Genomic DNA, 21675 nt, shown 5'->3' with positions numbered 1-21675 from the left:
TTATCAGCACATTGACAAAATATCACAAATTTACGTCAGTTAAATATAAGGGTCAGGACGAAGGTGGAAAATGTAAAAACAAATGGGGAAAGCAAAATGCCAGTGAAGAAATGAAAATGTTTTCTTTTTTCTCAACGATGGTGTCAGGGAGGATTTGTTCTTGACTGAATCTTGGTTTTCATTACTAACTGGTGTTAATCATTGTAGATAACTAGTAACCTGGTGAAGAGCAAGCTGAAGGTGGATGAGCAGTATGTTCATGTTCTCCCAATGAACACAAAGTGTATGGTGCAAGGAGTGAAGGTCATTCTCCTGGATGCTAATCAGTAAGTGTATCCTCTAAGTAACTAATGAAGATTTGAAGCCCAATTTATTTCTTTATTACAGGTCCCTGTGTTTATACAGAATGACAAGACCTTAATAACAATGACTGTTTCCCCCCCCAGCTGTCCTGGGGCAGCCATGTTACTATTTGTTCTGCCAGATGGCCAGACGGTGCTCCACACAGGTGACTTCCGGGCTGATCCGTCCATGGAGCGCTACCCAGAGCTGCAGGGTCTCAGGATACAGACCCTTTATCTGGACACAACGTGAGCTCCCTACTAACAAAGCTACTTTTTGGTGCTTCATTGTGTCTCTTATTTCTCTGCTGATCATTTTGATCACATTAACTGAGATAGGGTTGAGATTAAAAACAAAAAAAAAAGTTTTCTCCTCTATAGGTATTGCAGTCCTGAGTATACCTTTCCTGCTCAACATGAAGTCATCACCTTTGCTGTAAACACAGCTTTTGAACAGGTCACACTGAACCCTCGTACACTTGTGGTTTGTGGCACCTACGCAGTTGGGAAAGAGAAGGTTTTTCTAGGTCAGTGAGCAAAGTTGTCCTGCCTTGTCCAGACCTTTTGTAGGATTGTTCGCTATTCTATTATCTGTGACCGTCATACTTGCTCATGAATGAAGCTCGTATAAAGTAAAAGAGTTTAAAAAAGACTTGACTTGACTTTGAAATTGTTCCTGTTCCACAGTTTGTCTGACTGGCTTCCTGTTTGTGTTAAAAGAATGCATCCATGATTAATTTAAAGCTCTGATTACATAGTGTCCCGCTGTAGACTGTTAAAATAAGGTCTCTCTTGACTGTCTCAATGGATTGCAACTTCTTTCCAAATCCCAATAGACTACTTTTCATTCGTCCCTTCTTGTGTATATAGAGATATATAATTTTTTTTTTAAACCTGTCCCACCTGTTCCCTTTAGCTGTATCGGAAGTGTTGGGCTCTAAAGTGTGTTTGTCCAAGGATAAGTATAACACCATGTGCTGCCTGGAGTCAGAGGAGATTGGCCGGCGCATCACTACAGACTGGCAGGTGGCTCAGGTGCATGTACTTCCTATGATGCAGCTCAATTTCAAAGTGAGCTGAACTACATTTAAAACTTCTGCAGCTTGTTTGTCATATCTGTGAGTTATACAATATGAAATGCAATTTCTGTCATCTGCAATTTTTGCTGTTTGAGTTCATAAGTGTATAAAAAGAGCTGATTATGCTAAACACAATCAATGGGGCTATATTTACTTATTCAATTTGGAGTTTAAAATTCATGCAGCATTCTTTGTTATCTTTCATTTTCCTTTACAGCGCTTTTATGCTAATGTGGGAGGGGGAAAAAATTAAGTTTCTAATTACAGAGACAAAGTGCTTGCACAGCAGTTCTGGCAGCGGTAGCACTGATTGAGTCTGACTAAAAGTAAATTCTAATGAGACCGTTGCAGATAATAAAGATTAGTCATATGATGTGCCCTGAACCATTATAAGCAACTTTTCTCACCCATGCCAATGTAGATGTTGTTTCAGAGCAATTGCGGAGTTGTTCCCAATGAGAAATGTGTTTAAATGGCCATGACAGAAAGGAGGAAAAATTTCAGGGCAAGGTTGATTGTAGATTGCACCTCATTTTCTTTTGCAGCGACATTGAACAGTCATTATGTAAATTGAAAGAAAGAAGTTGATTGCAATGTGGCATCATTTGGCTTCCTAAGTTTTGCTACATATACTACCATTCAAAAGTTGTGGGTCAGTAAGATTTTCTTTGTTTTTGAAAGTCTCTTATGTAGGGCTGGGTAAAAAAAAAAAAATAGATTTCTCAATTTTAATTGATTCTCATTTTTATGAAACAATATTGATTCTTAAATCCGAAGTAAAATCGCAAAAAGCTTTGTGTTTTGTTACTTTTGATATGAAACAAAGTCTCAGATTTCAAATTCATTTTCAAATTAATTTGTTTGAATAAATCCGTCAAGTTTTTATGACAGCCACCATTTAAATGTTTAATGTTTATTTCAATTGCAAAGTTAGTATCATAAATTTATTAGTAAAGCTTCATTGATTGTAATTTAAGTGTTTGTATACAAATCAGTTAATTTTAACCTTTAGTATTATAGTAATGTAGTACCAACTGACTCTCATCGAATTGAATCGAATCGTGAAATTTGTGTCAATACCCAGCCCTACTCTTATGCATACCAAGGCTGTATTTATTTGATCAAAAATACGCTAAAACTATAATAGCCAAATATTCTTGCAATTTAAAATAACTTGTCAGTTTTGATATATTTTAACACATGATCCAATAATCATTCTAATATGCTGATTTGGTGCTCAAGAAACGTTTTCTTATTGTCAATTTCGAAAACAATTGTGCTGCTTAGTGCTTAATATTTTTGTGAAAACTGGGATAATTTGAATAGAAAGTTCAAATGAACAGCCTTTTGAAATGGAAATCTTTTGAAACATTTTAAATCTCTTTGCTGTCACTTTTGATCAATTTAATGCATTCTTTCTAAATAAAAGTAATTTCTTAAAAAAACAAACAAAAATAAAAACATACTGACCCCAGACTTCTGAATGGAAGAGTATATTTGCATTTACACTTATTACATTTGCAGACATATTTATTCAAAATAACTTAAAGAGGAGCAACAGCTCAAGCTAATCAGCTTAAATGGATTTAGGTGTTTTTTTTTTTCTTCTTAACTGTACAGAACCTGCGGACACACTTGATTAAGTTCTCCAGGAAGTATGACCAGCTAGTGGCATTCAAGCCCACGGGCTGGACCTTCAACCAAAGTGTAAGAGTGGAAGACATCCAGCCTCAGACTCGGGAACATCAGTATCTACGGTATGTGTCAGTTTAGATTATAAAGGATTTAATATAATGATTTTACTTATCTGATTCACTATAGCAAGTGTTTAAGTGCAGATATTACAATACAGTTGAAATATCTGAGACTGTCTGTTATGTGTCTGGCATGTTGACATTAACAGGAAAGGTTTTCCGCAAAATCAGCCAGTAGCGCACATGTAGGGCTGCCTTTACTTCTAATATTTTTAGAAAATTTGGTCGCTTCACGTGAAACTTAAATTGCAATTCCAAACAAACCCTAATCAAGGGAAGCAGATGTAAACCAAATTGTGTTGTTTGCATTTTGATTTTATAAGAGGAAAAAAATACTCTCTATTTTGTCTGGTGAATGAGTTTGTATTATTGTCATCCTTTTAAATCAAAATGGAAATAAGACGTTTAAAAAAGCGAATAAAAAACACCTTATCATATTGCATCATTTGCTTGCATCTATGATGGGCAGTTTTATGGCACTTTAATAGGTTTTCTCCATTTTGCTTAATGGTAGGTCTATACCAATAAAACAAAAATGCTGAAAACATGCTATTTTTTTAATTGATGTCTGTCACACCATCCCTTCCTTAATAAGATCTTAAAGAGGATTGCCTTCCATAGAACTGATTTTCAGTGTAGACACAACACAGCCTTGTCATTCTGTTCCACTAACTGACAAGATTATACCTAATGGCTTTGTATGTGGAATGTAATCACATTATATTGATTTTTCTCCCTTCCTGCAGTTGTTAGAAATGCTGAATGTCGTTTCAGGCTAAAAACAGCATGCCCTGTATTAACAGAATCAGCAGATGTGATTTGACCCAGAGAAAAACTCAAGATGTCAGAATTTGCAAGCCCAGGGTTTTAATTTCATAATATCAGCGGTCTGCAGCCCAATCGTGTGCTGCCTCAAGCAGTAGATGCATCTCATTTCACAAGCTCCACTGGAATCTGAGATGTCCAACGTGGGAATTAATGGGAATTTGTGCTTGCTACTTTACACAAAGACACTATATAATTGTGAAATAATTATACAAAAGGCTAGAATATGACTCCGCTCAAGCAGCAGAAATCATGGTTGGTCTACAGAATTTTGACGGTGGCAAGGAGATTACGATATAAATAGGTTTTCCCAGCATGTCAAAGATTTTGAGAGATACTTTCCTACTCTATACTTATCTGTTCCAGGTATTCCCTACAGTGAGCACAGCAGTTTTCTTGAGCTGAAGCGTTTTGTGCAGTGGCTGCAGTCGAAAAAGATCTTTCCCACAGTGAATGTGGGCAGCTGGAGGAGCAGGAAAGCCATGGAGGGCTTCTTTCGTGAGTGGCAGACTGAACCCAGAAACCTCCGCTCAACATCATGTGCCCTGAGAAACTCAAGCTGTGGAACAAGGCTATAAAGTAAACTGACATCCACAATCAAACCTTTGGCCAAACAGTCAAACGGTGCCTTTATTGATTGGACCTGTATTACTCAGTGGACCATTTCAAATTTGAGAGTTTTGGACTGCCTTCTCACATTTGAAAAAAAAAAAATTAAGTTCGTTCTTCCAGCCTGCCTTTTTAAGTGCTGGTTGTGTGATGGCTAATAGTGTTGCCTCTATTGCCTTTTATGAATGGCTCCCCTTGCCAGTGGCTAATGCTTAAATGGACCACATTTGCTCTCTTATTTTAGGAGGTTTTTTTTTTACTCTTGACGTTTTTATATATTAAAGTGTTTCTAAAGGAAATAAATTCTATACACTCTACACTTGTTTCAATAATGATCTTGTTCTTTTAATCACATTTTTATTTCATATTTGTGCATGTACAAGACGATATCTTTTTCGTAAGAAAAGTCATTTAAATGCTGAACAGTGTCAGTTTTTTTTTTTTTGCATTTTACATGTATTTATTAGAATATCTGAACCTCATTTCAATTTGAAAAAAAACATTTGGATTTGCTACCAACATGACAAGTTTCAATGCAACTGCAATAATGCAGCCGTCAGTTTATAAAAACACATTCTTTGCCAAAGTAATATAATAAAAGATACTTAGATGTGAATTTATATGCTGAACAGGAGCAATCAGAATTCAGGTTATAAGAATACAAGATTAATATAAGATTATGTTTTAATATAATTCAGTTTGTGTTAGTGTGCTACCATGTGGCTACAAAATATACTGCAGTTAAATGCAATTTCAGTTCACAGATTCACAGGTTTACGAAAAAACGCTCAGTAAAATACTGCTCAACCTATCAGTAACGCTATCTACCATTTATTTACTGCTAGAGGAAAGTTCTATTAAAACTTGTAAATGTTTCTGTTACCTCAACCTTGCTGATTTACAGAATAGTGCAAAATGAAAATTATAGCAAGCCATTACTTTGATAACTTTTTTAGAATGACAAAAGCTCAGCAAGTCTTGGTGCACACAAGAAAACAAGAGCTACTTGTTTTACTGTTGACCCCCAGGGCTGGGTGAAAAGCAATACTTTCAGACTGCATGATCTGGCACTAACAAATCATAAATAGCAGTTTCATAAATCACCAAAAGAGAGACTTGAAGTTATACTACATTACGGCACTTTCATGGGCTCATTCTGTTTTAAATGACTGTCTATTGTTTGCCAGCACAGTGCTGTTCCCCATAGAGAAAGAATGCATGAGAAATTTTCACATTGATTTTAAAAGAGAAATGAAGGGATTAAAAATGCTGAAGAAGAACAGTAGCATAGCATGAGATTTTGTTTTTGTCCTCAGCAGGGTTCGGAATGCAGAGGAATGGAGTCTGGGAGCCTTCGAATGGTCAGTTTTACCTGGAGCGAGAGCAAAAAAGTGTAAGTTCAACTATAGCCATATTGTAGCTCTGATTACATTTACAATATCATTCTTGTACTTTGTCTCATGACTACCTCGCTCTTGCTGAGTCTTCTTAGGTATGTCTGTACCTCCTTCACTGTGTCTGTCAACAGGTCATTGACAGCCAGAATCTGATCTCCCTTGTGGAACTGACATGAAGCCGGAATCTCCCCACATTTAGATACACTAGAGAGGAAAAGAAATGTGGAGGCTAAACTAAACATAAGAGGTAGTATTTGTAGTTTGTGTTATTTTCACCATGTTGGGCTGAACCAGTGGAGTCTTGCTTTTTGATTTTGAGGTTACACCAGTGGTTCAGAAAAATAGATTTAATTCAAACAAACTTGCATGAACCAGATGATGCTTCTGGGCTCAGCCCAACATTTCCAGTAGATAGAGTATTTTTGGAGTAATAACAATTTTTAATTTATCTGTGAGAATCGTACCATGGTTTTCCCTCCTCCTCTGTAATAACCAAGCTGTTTGCATCAAGATGACTTATGCAGATTTCCTTCTCGGCAAGGGTGTGCGTTTCACTGAAGAATGGAAACATGTAACTATGAAACATGTAACTCAAAATGAAACTAGATTCCAAACCACAATTAACCAAAATAACCCTATAGTTGTTAGACAACTAAATTCCGCACTTTAGGATATTGTTTTCTATTGAATTGACCTTCTACAGATGTACTAAACATGTATTTTTGACATAATGATAAGGCATAAATCACCTCTCGTACCATTGTTTCCATTGAGTTTTTAGAGTTTTTATTATTAGTATAGGTTTTTTGAATTCCATAAATCCTGGGATGACAATAAGGTATTATCCATTATGGTGGTGCTGATTTAAATTTTTTTTAAGGTAAAATTTTAACTGTTTAAGACACTACAAAATATAGTTTAACTCGCCTTTGTAATATGAGTAATAACTACTTGGGCAAGATCAGTGCTGGATACTTTTGAAAAGCATGATGCATGATGATTGTGACAGCTAAGGTAAATATTTTTTTTACACCAAGCTTTTTATTCATATTCATAATAATGTAACAAATAGCAGTATGCATTATTAATTAGAAATCAGTTGTCAGTTGTTTTTACCTTTGCCCATCTGACTCAGTGGATGTTTGTGGTGTCTTAATATTATTGAAGGCTTTTGTGACGCAATCCAACATACTGTCTTCAGATGTACCAGTCACGCTCTCCCTAGACAGAAAAGCAAATAATTATCATTTGCTCAAAGCCCGTGAGTCTATCAAATTAGGCCTCTAACAATAAGTAAACTCATGTGAGCACAGAGTACATTCATAAAAACTGTGCAAAATGATACTTGATTACTACAAATAAGCTTGCAAACACTGCAACATTAAATCGCAAAAGATGGGCATAAAATGAGGTCAAAATCAAAGAAGAAATTTGTCTGTTAAACCACCTTCTGTATATTCAAGAAGGATACAATTAGATTCAAATCTAAAGATTAATGTTACCTTTTTTAATGGTAAACAAACAAGCATTGTCTAACAGGTTAAATTGAGGTAAATGAGCGTTTGTCATACCCTGATGACATGTCCTCATTACTTTCCACTGCATTCTCATCCAGCGGTTCCTCTTTTTTCAGATTTTCATACAACTGAATACATCAAACAAAGGGATGTGGTTTTTTTATGTGGTTATACTGAATTATGATGCAAGTGTTTGGTTTTTATAAGTGAGAGTGTGGGTTTAAATGTGCCATACTGGTGTTGCAGATGGGCTGCTTTTGGGTGGTTGTCTACATTGAGCGGTAACATCTTCTGATGCTGACTTCTTCCTTGGAGGCAGTGGAGGTTGACCATCAACTTTAGTCTGCAATTATTGAGAGGTACAACTCAGAAATAATTCAGGCAAAGTTAGGAGAACTGAGTCACACACGAGCATGTGAAAGCATTGTTGATGAATTACCTCTTGTGTCTCACAGGGGTTTTGGTCATTAGAATTGGATTCGGTCGTGATCTGAGGTTCAGTTTGTGGCTCAAATTTGTTGTTCTATAAACAAAGTTTGAAAAATGAACTTTATAAGACCCTTCAAATTACATTGATTAATAATTGTTAAACATTATTTTTAAAAAAGTACTTCTAATTAAACATTTTAAATATTTAATATATCAATTAAATATATATTTTTTTAAATGATTTTTAATGATTTATTAAAAGAGAACATGCTCAATTAAAGCTATTAAACTCATAGGCAAAAAGTGGAATGTCTTACCTTTATAGCCCTGAATAAAACATTGAACCATCTCTCCACCTCCTCACTGAAAACAACAGATTCTATATATTAGCACTAGAAGGAATAGCCTTTATTTATTTTTCCCGTTATTTGCATAAATTCTTTTTTTCAATGCAGCTTTTTTGCTAAGTATTGGAATTATGGTAAAGCAATGGTAATCATAGCAAACCTGGTGTCTCCAATGAAGAAAAAATCTCTTTGGACCTTGGCTCCTGGATTTTCGGTTTTCATGAAGAGCACAGAGTACGGAGAGCACTTGAAGGTTTTACAGATCCATTCAAAAACTGGGCTTGCTTCAGGGTTCACTTGCAGCATTGTGATGCTACATAGAAAAAAGAATTATATCTCTGCATATTACTTACCCTTTTTGTTTATGTGGAAAGTAATCAGTAGCTTTCGCCTTACGTGGAAGCTTCTATGGATTTTATAGGTTTGTCTCTCTCAGTGGATTTGTAGTATTTTAGCTCATGGCTGCAGTCATTTGTCTTTGAAAGCACAAAGAAGCGGCGCTTCCATGATTTCTGCAATGAATTATGAAACATCTTAGATGAAATACATAGATAATACATTTAAACTGTTGATATTTCTGTGTAGGAAATCCAGATGTTTTACCATATTTCTTATCTGTCTAGAAGGAGGGGACTTTAATAGAAAACCTGTGCACACTTCCTCCACCCCAGCTGCTTCATTGTGACATGAAGCATTTGAATCTGTTGCAGAGGAATGCATACGATTAACTAGAATTTAACCATTCATCACGATCTGTAATAGTTCTCTCAACTCTGGCTATTCTGTTTCCAGTCAGTCTGTATTGTTTAAAATAGATTTCAGACATACCTGATTTACGTCTGCTGTTCATTTGGATGATGTTAAATCTCTGCTAAAACAGACATGATATGTGTTGTAAGTAATGTCTTTATTACACACATCAGATAATACTTAAGCAATTATTGGTGCTTGAGAATATACTACATAGAAAAAGTCACAGTACTGTATTTTACACAAATGTATTAATGAAGTAAAAAAAAACTATATATTCCCAGACCTTAAAGGTCTGAAAAATGAACATTTTTTGATTTACATTTATTCACCTCATGTCATTCCAAACCTGTATGCTGTATTCTGTGGAACACAAAAGAAGATATTTTGAAAAATGTCTGTATTTTTTTGTCCATAGAATTCAGTGGGATCTAACGTTGGTTTGGGCCCTGTTGAATTTAATTGTATGAAAAAAACAAACAAACAAACAGACACATTCTTTAAAATATCTTCTTCTGTGTTCCACAGAAAAGAACAAGTCATACAGGTTTGAAATGGCATGAAGGTGAGTAAATGATGACAGAATTTTCATTTGGATGATCTCTTTAATTGTACAATTCTGCATGAGTCGGCTCATTATGATGATCCTATTTAGGAATATTAATATTTGGAAAACCAAAACAAAGCTTTTTACTGAAAGCACATGACCAAACCTCCTGTTTCATAGTCAAATAGTTACGGACCTATTTGCACTGGGTGATTTTCAGTCTAATTGTTTAAACCAAAGAAAGATGCATATTGCCAAAAATAAAATATATGTGTAGCCATAATTTCTTAATGTGCTCAAATAAATCAGATCAATTTAGTCATTGGATCAGTAGATCTGTAATACATTATAAATGGATTACCTTAACTACTGTGTGTGTCGCAGTAAAAAACAGTGTCCTCTGTACTGCTGTCCTGTTTTCACAAATATGCATGTCATGATTTTGAAGGTAGACTTCTATTGTCGCTGAAGTAGGTGGAGTTTCTGGTTATGTGTCCTCCCTTTGCTGCAAACATTTTAGGATTACGGAAAATTTGGACACAGAAACTACCAGGTCCTTACTGGCAATGACTTGAAAACACGACAAAAGCGAAGCATGTTGATTCTTTTCCTTGATGTCTCAGATGGCCGTGGTTATTTACACAAATTCCTTCCAAATGTAGATTCTAAAATTCCACCACATTTGAACTTCCGTGTGAAAGGTGCATGTATGACCTGTTTTTTCGTCATTTCTGATTATATCATATATTTAAATTAATAATATCACATGGCTCAAGTAATTTTGGCCCTCTATAACTTTGAGTACATTTTAAGGCCAATTAATTTGAGAGTATATTTAAAATGTTAAATAATAGTCCATAATACTATCCTCACAGACATTAAATGAGATTAATTATTGAGACATTGAGATTCATCAAGGGTCTTAGATGAGTGATAATGAGTGCCTTGATTTTACGTCTTATAAGTAAACCATAAGAAACGGCTTGAACTACGACAATAAACCAAAGATTAATTGATCACTCTCAGTCAGAATCAGCTTATACTGTACCTAAAACATTCAGTGTGCACAAGTAGATTGCATGTTTGTTTTATTTGAGTGTTTTTTTCTGGGGATGTGTTTAACTTGAGGAACTAAGATCTAAAAATGCCAATACATTTCTGCACTGCATTTGCAAAAGTGACTAAAGTGTTGTCACACAACAGTGTATATGGTACATGTACTCTTAATGAGATGAGAAATACTAGTGTTAGATGTGTATTTAATTATTCTTTTCAAAATACACATTTCTTTACTGGCAGCAAAAGACAGTAACTCATTTCCAACAACTCAGTGCAGTTTTATAAATCACCACTAGAGAGACCTATTCACTGTAGACACATGGAAGCCTATAACACCTAATGTGAGCTCTCTGTTAACTCTTCTCCATACAAAACAAAACAAAACAAAAACACTAGAGATCAGTCATCAGACTAAAGATGGCAGATCTCCTCTGGTATGCTAAAAATGCAAATTTCTTATACTGTAAGGCAAGGGTGATCAGCGCAATCAATCAAGACTAGTCAGGCAAGACTGGACTAATGCAGCTTGGATGGGTGATAAGCTGGACAATGAAAGTCTAATTATGGTTATAATATGATTAGTATGATATAAACAAGAAACGACTGGTAATAGTGATAATGTTGAGTGCTAAAAATTACAGTGGACAATCAGTTCTATCTTAGGGCAAGGGGTGATTTCCAAAAACTTTCTGACATCACTGACGGGAGCAATGAGTGAGAATGAGGAAACACCTTTTTGCATTATGAATCATCTTACTAAGCATGTACATCTTTCACGACTCCAGAGTGACACAAAAGTTTTGGAATGGTATGATTTTTAAATGTTTTTGAAAGAAGTCTCTTTTGCTCACTAAGGCTGCATTTACTTGGTCAAAACGGAGTATAAACAGTAATATTGTAGAATATCATTACACTCTAAAAAATGCTGGGTTGTTTCAACCCAACTTTGGGTCAAATATGGACTAACCCAGCTGTTGGGTTAAATTTTTTAATTAAATTTTTAACCCAAAAGTTGGGTTAGTCCATATTTGGACTAACTCTGGTTGATCGTGTCAAAACATAGAGCCATGCTCTTTACGCCCTACGCCACTAAGCCTGTTGTGAACTATGCATCTTTAGTAATATTGCCTATGCCAGCCAGACTGTTACGATTGAACACAAGTAGGCAACAGGCAGCGGGTCCAAATGCAGTTCAAGATCCTTTAATGATAATTCACAGAAATAAGCATCCAAAATACATAACAACTCACACCGACAATAGCAGACCAGGGCTTAATATACCCAAACACAGGACCAAACGGGAAATGGAACACAGCTGAACCAGGTAGACACTAATGAAAACAAAGCATGATGGGAAATGGAGTCCATGACCAGAACAGGCAGGAACACAAAACAGGAACGCCCTCTAAAGCCTCACAGTGGTGCAGGCAACCGGGCGTGACACAGACATTGGTGGGAAGAGCTAGTGTAAATAGCCTCTGCCAACATGGTGAGCTATTTGCCCTATTAGCTATTTGCAATGCTCATGGGCCCATTGGATAATCTGGCCATGGTGACTGCAAATAAATGTAAAATGAATGCTGAAAATGTATTTGCATTAGCAACATATTATTTTTCAAGATTTGTGTATTTTACGAACCTCAATTTCTATGGATAATTGAAAGATTGGTTGTTTAAATTAAGCTGTTCTTATATCATGCAGGAAGTAGGTGATTTTTCAGCCCATGATTCATCAGAGCTTTGAGAAGGGCACTGAAATGCTTTTGAAGCTGCTCTATAGTAGTATGGAATGAAAACACTGCTTTGCTAGGAATGCATCTCCAACAGGGGTAACTTTAACATGAAATGATACTGTAGATTAGCCCATTATAATATCTTTACTCATGTGTATCATACATTAACTCATGTTTTCCTGAAAGAATCACCAGCTGCATAAATCTAATCTCACTGCAAAAATGTGAACATAATATAAAACCAAATTATTTAAACTTATACAAATATTGCAGAATGCATTTTTTTGTTTACATTTTGCCTTCCAGTAAAGTTTTTTGGATGAAGTCAGAAAAATCCTGTCCAACCTGTTTTCTCCAATTAGAAATAACCTACTGCAATAGAAAAGGTTTCTGCTGACCCATTGCCATGTCTGACACACAGCAAGGCAAGTTTCATCTAGAAATCTCATAGATGAATAAATGGTTCAACTTCCAATTTTCTCTAAATTGGACATTTATACATGCCTGTAAAATGCATCTGATGTTCTGTATAAAGAGATATAGATATAGTATAGAGCTTGTTATAGTTTACATTTTAAGTTCATCTCAATAGATTCTAGACACGTCTGAATCGTCTTTGCTGTTAAATTGGATGCTGTCGCTTCTATGCTAAATTATATATGAAATGCAAGTGTTGTCTTACTGCATGCCAGTGACCATTGTTCTGCAGAATTTAGCTCCATTCCTAATCAAACAACTAAAAGAATCTAACCTAAGTCCTCAGGATTTCTTTCTTTCGCCTTTCATAGGTGTCCTCTGTAACATGACCATTTCATGATAGTAGTGCAGAGCTAGACATCTTTTGTTCTTGGCCATGATGGGAAGAGAAGTTTCTAGTCAGCAACATCTTATTGTTCATCTTGAATTTCAGCGTTTCAAAATGCACTTGTAAAAAAATCTGTTGTCTTTTGCTTTTTACAGAATGCGGAAAAACTGGTTTCATTCAGAGCCAATGTGGTTGTTTAGAAGGGAGCTACAGTTCTTTGTTCTTGGCTGTGATGGGAAGGGTAGGTGGAGTTTCTGGTTAGATCCATAAGTTCTAAATTCTAAACTTATTATATATATATATATATAAACAGGGTAGCAAACAACAATATCTGAGTTAATCTATTCATCATGAGTTTGGCTGTAGACACAATAGAGGGAGTTATGAGGTATAACCAATGGATGTGAATGATTAATTGGATTTTATTCAATTCATGTATTTTGTGCATTAATGCGCATTTTTTAAAAATCACATGCACACAGCAAAATACAAAAAAGGCAGAAACAGTTAAATTTTAAAGTTTAAAGTTTAATAACACTTCACAGTGTAACAATGTGCAAGATGCATGCTTTTCTAAAGCATAATTAATCTATATTTTAAGCAGGCTATACTTACTGTTGTTCAGAAATCTTCATGTTGGGTGACAAACATTTAAACCAATGCATAATGATTGGGAGCAGTGTGTCACTGGTTACATGCATTGCAAAACAAATAAAGAATACACAATGACAGAAATGTTTTATGTACATACATAATACATAAAATGCTCATACTGTTCAAAACAAATGCTGCTTTAAAGGGGTCCGCCTGCTGCGAGCTTCAGTGTAAATATTGCGTCAATATCAAATCAATTTGAGCACGATTTAAACCCGGATGATTGTAACTAACCACTCTACGTTTGTCTGCCTTGGGAAAGCTAGCGTGTCTCCGACATAGTGATGATAACACTCGTTGCCTTCTCTAGTGCAGCTCAACCAGGTCTCGTCCCATTCGTCGGTATTTGTGATATCACAAATCCCGGAAAATATGCGTTGTAGTCCAAACGAGTCGTTCGTTGTAGTTTTTGAAAAGTGATTTCTGTTAAATAAAATATCTCCTTTTGAAGTGGACTTTGAGCTTTGTAAATTTGCAGATCTTTTTTATGCTCAAACAGCAACATTACAGACTAACTAAAGTTGAAAAAGTGAAAAAGCATAATAGGACCCCTTTAAAATATATGAACAGTTAAACAGTGTAAAACTAGTTTTTCACTGTGGAGTAACTCATACTTGTTATGAAGTAATACTTGACTCTTGTTCTTCAAACAAATATAGTACCCACTATCACTCATGTAATTTCATGTACATGTCACATTTTTTAAATACATATTTAGATGATTACGGTAATATACATGCAAAAGAGAATAAGGTACTTTAGATAACCGGATTGCCTCTTCTTTTACTTAGTAGTGCCTTGTTTTCCTCCTGTATGAGCAAATGACCCTTTGAACTAAAATTAGACATGTGTACAACATTTCTAAAATTTTGATGGCAATGAGAGAATTTGCATTAGATTTTGTTTCATGTCCTCAGTGTGGCGGCCAGGGTTCAGAAAGAGGCCTGGGTACCGCTGAACTAGGAGTTTTGCCTGCAAGTAATTTCAGTAACTTTATTTATAGGTCTCTGAATACAGTGATGGAAAAAAAAGACTTTTACTTTTTTACTCTTTTACTGTGATTTATCATCTTACCTCGTCCTTGCTTAGTCTTTTTAAGCATTTCTGAATATCTTGTACTGTGTCTGTGGCCAGGATCTGATCCCCCCTTGAGTCCTGAATCTGATGACACTGAGACACACTGGAGAAGATGATACATTGTAAGTAGTTCATTTCTACTCATATTAACATTAATTCTAGTAAAGACCTGTCATTAATTATCTGTTGTAGAGTTGTACCATGGTTTGCCTTCTTCCTGAGTCAAGATCAGACTGTTTTTCAGCTCGTTTTGACTAACGCAAATCTCCTTCTCACCATATGTGTGTGTTTCACTACAAAGCAGAAAAACACAAATGCCACATTTATCATAACCACACTGCTAAATATATGTGAAGATTTTAATTAGGAAAGGATAGAATTTTACTCAACAACTGACACATTGATACACTCAATACTTGTTTTCTCTAAGACAGAAGCACACTGCTAATGGTATTTCCAGTAGTGAAATTAAGGATGTAACCACATATTTACAATTAGTGCGGACCACTAATAATAATTAGAACATTTAAGTATCAGCCACTAAAAAAACCTGTATCGATCAACAACTAGTCTGAATATGGTGGTTACAGCCCTGTTTGAAATGATAAAAATCACCTGTTGTCCAACTCGGTAGAGGCACACTTTCCACTGAAGCTGATTGATTGCTTAGAATGATTGTGGTCTTCACTGGGGTAAAAAAAATCAGATAGTCAAACAGAGATGGTGTCAGTCCTAAGTGTATTAAGCAGAAGAATGCACTAGTAGCTTTTCCACAACTGTCATGATCTTGGTAAAACTGACATATGAATACAGAGAATTGTCTGTTGCAAAAATTTTACCATTTGATTTGATTGTTTAATTTGAACAAAGGTCAAACCACCATAGACCACATCCTTTTTTAGATATCTTGCATCTCTCAGGTATGATAAAACCTTGCCAAATATTTGCTTTCATTTTAACAGTCATCCAAAACCATACCTGGTCAGCAAGAAGGAAATACTGAAATTCTCTAAACAGCAAAATAGACTGCTAATCGATGCTAAGAAAAGAAACAGTGTTGTTTTGTAGTGTTTAAATATAAAAAAATCACATATATGTTGCATCTGGGCCATGAAGCGGAAGGAACTTAGTGAACACGCATTAAAATGTGGCAAACAGTAACACACTGACAACTCGTATATTTATCATATCTTGCATAACTGACACAATAGTGCAATCTCATAAGGTAAATAACAGTGAATCGAAGACTTCAAAATTACTTTTTCTGTTTGCATGCAGTGTCATCCTCCTGTTGGTCACCTTCCAACACCATTTGTCTAATCAGAAAAGACCACACAACATTTAAATTAAACTGTGCCTCTGAAAATTGTGTTTTATCGACAGAGTGCATTCCACGAGGCCAGTTAAAGGGAAAAGTGCTCTCAAACACTTACACTGATCCCATGGTCATGTATTCACTGCTGTCCACTGGAGGTTCATCCTGCTTCCCGTCCTTCTCATCTTTTTCCTCAATAACTGGAATCTGCCAGATAGAGGTCTGAGTTTTATTTGTGTATTTTGTCATATGCATGTGAAAGAAACTGTGTTTAAATGTGTAAAACCTTGTGTGTTACTGGTACTAGAGGTTCGCTGAACTTGCGAGGATTTTCATAATGATCGTATTGTTGCGGAGAAGTTAATTCAAATGCTGACCATCTGCCGTCCTTTGGTTCTAAACAGTTCACAGGTACAGACTTTGATCTAAATCTCTTGTCCTGGGGAAAAAGGTAAAGCATGTGAGCATTCACAACCTCTCAAAAGATTTGGTACACTTGACTGAATTTTTTGTTTCTTGTGATGTTAAAACTCTCTGATCAAAAAGAATTGCTTTTTTGGTTACAGCATAATCCGTGTATCATTCGATCATTCGTTTTTTGATTTAATATTGAAAGTAGAAAAATGAGAAAACTGCTCCTTTTTTGTTTTTTTGTCATTTTTCGTTTTTTGGAAAAAAACAAAAAAACAAAAAAGGAGCTGTTTTCTCATTTTTCTACTTTCAATATTAAATCAAAAAACGAATGATCGATGATACACGGATTCAGCATAATTGCCATATTTCCTTTTGTTTTTTATTATTCTCAAATGTAGGCAATGGTAGTAAGTATCGGTAGGTGCTCAAGCATATGACTGATAGTTTGGATATACATATATGTAAAGATAGATAGGGAGAGAGAAGATTTGTTTACCTGAGTATCGTCTGTATGTCGCAGTTTATTTTGTGATTTCTGGGTCGTCATTACCTTCACTAAGGCATTGAGCCAACCATCCACTTCATCCCTGAAAACACCAGAAAACCTTTAACACTACTTTCATGGCACTATGTTGTGATGGAAATGAGAGATATGCTCAGATATGCATGGTGGCAAACCTGTTTTCTCCAATGAGGAAATATTCTCTAGCTTGTTTTGGTGTGTCGTCGTCCACCTTTAAGAACAACACAAAGGATGGAGAACACTTGAATTGTTTCTGGATCCAGTCCCACTTCTGATGTGCCTCAGGGCTAGTGAACAGCAAGCTGATCCTTTAAAACAGAAAGACGTTCTCATTATAGTGTGAAAATACTTTGTATTTATTTATGAGACAGTCTTTTCCTCACTTAGAAATGTCTATCTCTCCCAGAGGCTTGTTTCTCTTTTCGTTGTTTGCATGATATGTCAGCTGGTAGTCTTCACCCGTTTTGGAGAGCACAAAGAAACGACGCTTCCATGATTTCTGTGACAGATATATAAAACTGCTAAGTTTCACAAACAGAGGACCTGTCTTTGACAGACTGCAGATATTTCAGTTTCAGGATGAATTGCAATATGAGACGTACAGTGGTTTTAGTCAGGGCCGTTTGAGGGGGGGACTTGAGCAGGTATCCAGTGTACAGTTCCTCCATCACTGGTTCATTGTACAATTTTGCAGTTGCTTCTGCAGAAACATAGTTAAAGCTGATTAGCATTAAATAGTGCTTCAATTCCATTTAGTCTTTAAGTTCCTTGATTATCTCACTTTTCCTAAGAGATTTTAGACTTACGTATTTTCTTGTTGTTGGACATCCTGATGTTGTAGCTTGAGTTCTAAAATAGGTGTGAAATGTTAAAGTTGTTTTACTGTAAGCCACTGACATATATCTGATAGACAGAAGTAAACAACAGTGATTTATGATTTTGTAAAATAATATTCAGTGCATTGTCACTGTCAGCAGCACAAGGCAATTACAATGCAATGGAAATGAATCCTCCACCGTATTTCAAGTGTGTAATAATATGTTATATAATAATATTGCATTACGTCTTTTGAATATTTCAACTCAAATTTTATTTCTCAGATGAATAGTTTCAGCATTATTTCTCTACATGTTACAAGCATCACAAAGCAGAATCATCACATCAGTAGTCGATTTCTATATTATTATTAGTTTACCTTGTGTCAGGGTAAAATAATGTCCTCTGAAAAGTATTCAGTTCTCACAATGCTAGAGGCTTTTTGTTTCTTCCAGAGTGATATGCTGTAAAGATTTGTTTCTGGTTATATGTGAGCCCAGGTTTAAGATCCCTCCCCTTTGACTCTGTCATTCATTTGGAGAAACTAGACAAACGTGTTCATGGCATTGAGGTATTGTGGAAAACATACTACAAAAAGAAATGTAGCTTCTGATGCACATGCAGTACGCTGCGAAACATGTACACATACAGTATACACTCATAGTCTTACACACAAGCTGGCACTTTCCCATGTATTGTGTTTTTATGCAGTTTTTTGCTTTTGTAACTTTTTTATTCTCCATGCACATGCACTCCTGGTTCCCCTTGTTTTTTCTGGTTCATTTTTTTTTTTTTTTCTCCAGACAATAGGCAGATGACCATGTGGTGACATACCTGCTAATTTTCTATTTATGATTGCAGAGGTTTGCTGATGTCTCTTTGACCCAAATGTCTGTGTGACAGAATTTAATTCAGAGGACTCAGCTTAAAGACATTATATGTATACTATGCACATTTGTGTACGAAATGCATGAGACACATTTTCAAGTAAGAAATGACAAAAAATTACCCTGGGATCCAACAGTCTGTGTGGACGATTATTTAAGATGGCAAAAAGATGGCAGTAAACCATTTGCCCATCTCCCAACTGCACAAATATGTTACATTGCTATTTAAAAACTAGAGACTATTTTAAAATAATTAAATCATATTGACTATTTTTAAAACAAATGATAAAAATTACAAAAATTAATACATTTCTGTAAAAGTAATCTCTAATAATATTGAAAATGTATGTATATTTATAAAATATTTATCAAATAATTGTAAAAAATGTTTCAAAAGTTTAATAATACTTCACATTGTAACAGTGTGCAAATACATGTTTTTCTACAGCATAATTCATGTATAAATTACGTAGGCTAGATAATCAGCAATCTAAAGAGTGACTGAAACATTTGAATCAAATCATAATGACTAGGAGCAATACATAATTGATTAAATGCTTTGCAAAACAAAATAGACAATGACAGAAAAGTTGTATATAAACAGTATATATAAAGTACCTCATACTGTTCGGATTGTTAAAAAAGTGCATCTTTAAAGAGGATAAAATACATGAACAGTTTTGAACTGTGCATTTTTCAATGTGAATTAACCTTCATACTTATTATAAAGTAATACTTGACTCTTGTTCTTCACATTAACAGATGTGAACTAATTTACCCACTACCACTCACAGTTTCATGTATACAGTCTAAATCTTACTAATTTCTTTCACTCAGTGACATTTTAAGGTGAGTGCATCTAACATTCACATTGTTTTACATATTTACATGATTAATGTACAGTCAAAAGAGAACAAGTTACTTTAGATAACCTGACTGCCTCTTCTGTTCTTCATTAACACCTTGTTTTACAGCTGTATTTCTAATATCTTGATGGTGCTGAATTCACATGCGATTTTGTTTCATGTCCCCGTTATGTTGGACAGGGTTCAGAGTGCAGAGGCTGGGATCCTATCAGCCGCCGAATAGTGAGTTTTACCTGCATGTAATTTCAGTAGCATTAATAATAGCTCTCTTAATGTAGTGACAAAAAAGCATTCTTTTACTGTGAATCGTCATCTTACCTCATCCTTGCTTAGTCTTCTTAAGTACATCTGTATCTCTTCTACTGTGTCTATAAGCAGGTCATTGAAGGCCAGGATCTGATCCCCCTTATGGAAGAGACACGAGTCCTTTTCTTTTATTAACAGAGTACATTTACATGCCACTAGGCCAGTTAAGGGGAAAAGTGCCCTCAAACACTTACAATGATGCCATACGCATGTATTCATTGCTGTCCTCTGCAGATTCATCCTGCATCTCATCCTTCTCATCTTTATGTTCAATAACTGGAATCTGCCAGGCAGAGGTTTGAGTTTAATCTTTTCAGGAAGTGTAAGAGCAATTATGTGCATATTGTATATTGAAGAAACTGTGTGTAAATGTGTAAAACCTTGAGTGCTACTGGTACTGGAGGTTCGCTGAGTTTGCGAGGATAGTCATAATGGCTGTACGGTGACTGGTAAGTTAACATTAATTCAGGTGCTGACCATCTGTCATCAGGCTGATCCTCAACCTTTGGTTCCGAGCTCTTCACAGGTTCAGATGCTGATCTAAATCTGTTGTCCTGTGGAAAAAGTAAAGCATGTGAGCATGCTTAAATGCTTGTATGTAAGTTGTAGATAAATATAAATCGTCAAGATGTACATTTCTAAACAAAACAAAACATAATAAAATATTTAAATTAATAATAATATTAAAAATAAAGATTTTAGCATTTTTTTATCACTACATAATTTCCATATTTCCTTTTGTTATTCATTATTCAGGAAATGGTAATGTTAAAAAATGAGTAGGCGTATCCACATTTTTGACAGGTAGTTTAGATATGCATACATGTGAAGAGAGAGATATTTTAATGTTTACCTGAAGGGTATTTTGTGATTTCTGGGTCTTCATTACCTTGACTAAGGCATTGAGCCAACCATCCACATCATCACTGAAAACACCAGAAAACCTTTAACACTAGTGAAAAACTGCATCAGGTGTTTTAAAATGAAAATTGTAAAATAAAAGATTTCTAGAATTATATTTCTAGTATATATATCTAATTTAAAAAGCAGAAGGATTAAGCGACTGCTTAAAGACTCCATGAAATCAATATTTCACTTTATGTTGTTGCTTTAGTTCTAAAATAGATGTGAAATGTTATTTAAGTTGTTTTACTGTAAGCCACTGATATATTTGATAAACAGAAGTAAACAACAGTGATTTATGATTTTGTAAAAAAGAAAAAAACATGCAATGTCAGCACAAGACCAATTAAAATACAATGGAAATGAACCCTGCACCATATTTCAAATATATAATACTTATGTAATGACATTGCATGATGTCTTTATGAATGTTTTAAACTCTAATTCTAATATTCACATGAATAGTATCAGCATTATTTCTATACATGTTACAAGCATCACAAGCAGAATCATCATATCAGTAGCCATATTCTATAATAGTATTGCCTTACCTTGTGTCACCGTAAGAAGTTATTCAGCTCTCACAAGGTGTATGTTATGATGGCAGTTTAGGAGGAAGCTAGAGGCCTTTTGTCTCTTTCAGAGTGTTATGCTGGTAAAAGGAGGAGTTATATGTGAGCTCAGGTTTAGGATCCCTCCCCTTTGATTGTGTCTGTTATTTG

At 35.2% G+C, this 21675-nt stretch overlaps 2 protein-coding genes across 3 annotated transcripts; one reads left to right on the top strand and one right to left on the bottom strand.

The window, feature by feature from the left end:
- The first annotated feature begins 96 nt into the window (after positions 1 to 96).
- LOC107708134 (DNA cross-link repair 1A protein-like) lies at positions 97 to 4870 on the top strand. Its single transcript, XM_016512292.1, is given in 8 exon segments — positions 97 to 102; positions 208 to 326; positions 447 to 590; positions 723 to 868; positions 1258 to 1412; positions 3041 to 3156; positions 3158 to 3177; positions 4366 to 4870. Coding segments are annotated over 8 exon segments (918 nt in total). The 3' UTR covers positions 4578 to 4870.
- A 1030-nt stretch (positions 4871 to 5900) lies between these two features.
- On the bottom strand, positions 5901 to 10002 carry LOC107707856 (pleckstrin homology domain-containing family S member 1-like). Of its 2 annotated transcripts, XM_016511966.1 has the most exons (13): positions 9957 to 10002; positions 9127 to 9166; positions 8902 to 8999; positions 8695 to 8810; positions 8459 to 8611; positions 8269 to 8314; positions 7962 to 8045; positions 7758 to 7865; positions 7577 to 7650; positions 7122 to 7226; positions 6470 to 6559; positions 6077 to 6209; positions 5901 to 5980 (listed from the first exon to the last, which is right to left on the bottom strand). In XM_016511966.1, the coding sequence occupies exons 2-13, from the start codon at positions 9146 to 9148 to the stop codon at positions 5921 to 5923; spliced, it is 1089 nt and encodes a 362-aa protein (XP_016367452.1). In that variant the 5' UTR covers positions 9149 to 9166; positions 9957 to 10002; the 3' UTR covers positions 5901 to 5920. The 2 variants fall into 2 exon arrangements, with proteins under 2 accessions (XP_016367452.1, XP_016367447.1); XM_016511961.1 differs by lacking the exon at positions 9957 to 10002 and having other exon boundaries at positions 9127 to 9179.
- Positions 10003 to 21675: the final 11673 nt, after the last annotated feature.

The sequence above is a fragment of the Sinocyclocheilus rhinocerous genome, unplaced genomic scaffold (assembly GCF_001515625.1).
Source record: "Sinocyclocheilus rhinocerous isolate Xijiao unplaced genomic scaffold, SAMN03320098_v1.1 scaffold1243, whole genome shotgun sequence".
NCBI lineage: Eukaryota > Metazoa > Chordata > Actinopteri > Cypriniformes > Cyprinidae > Sinocyclocheilus > Sinocyclocheilus rhinocerous.
The sequence above is the reverse complement of the archived record's forward strand: the minus strand, read 5'-3'. Positions and strand labels throughout refer to the sequence as shown.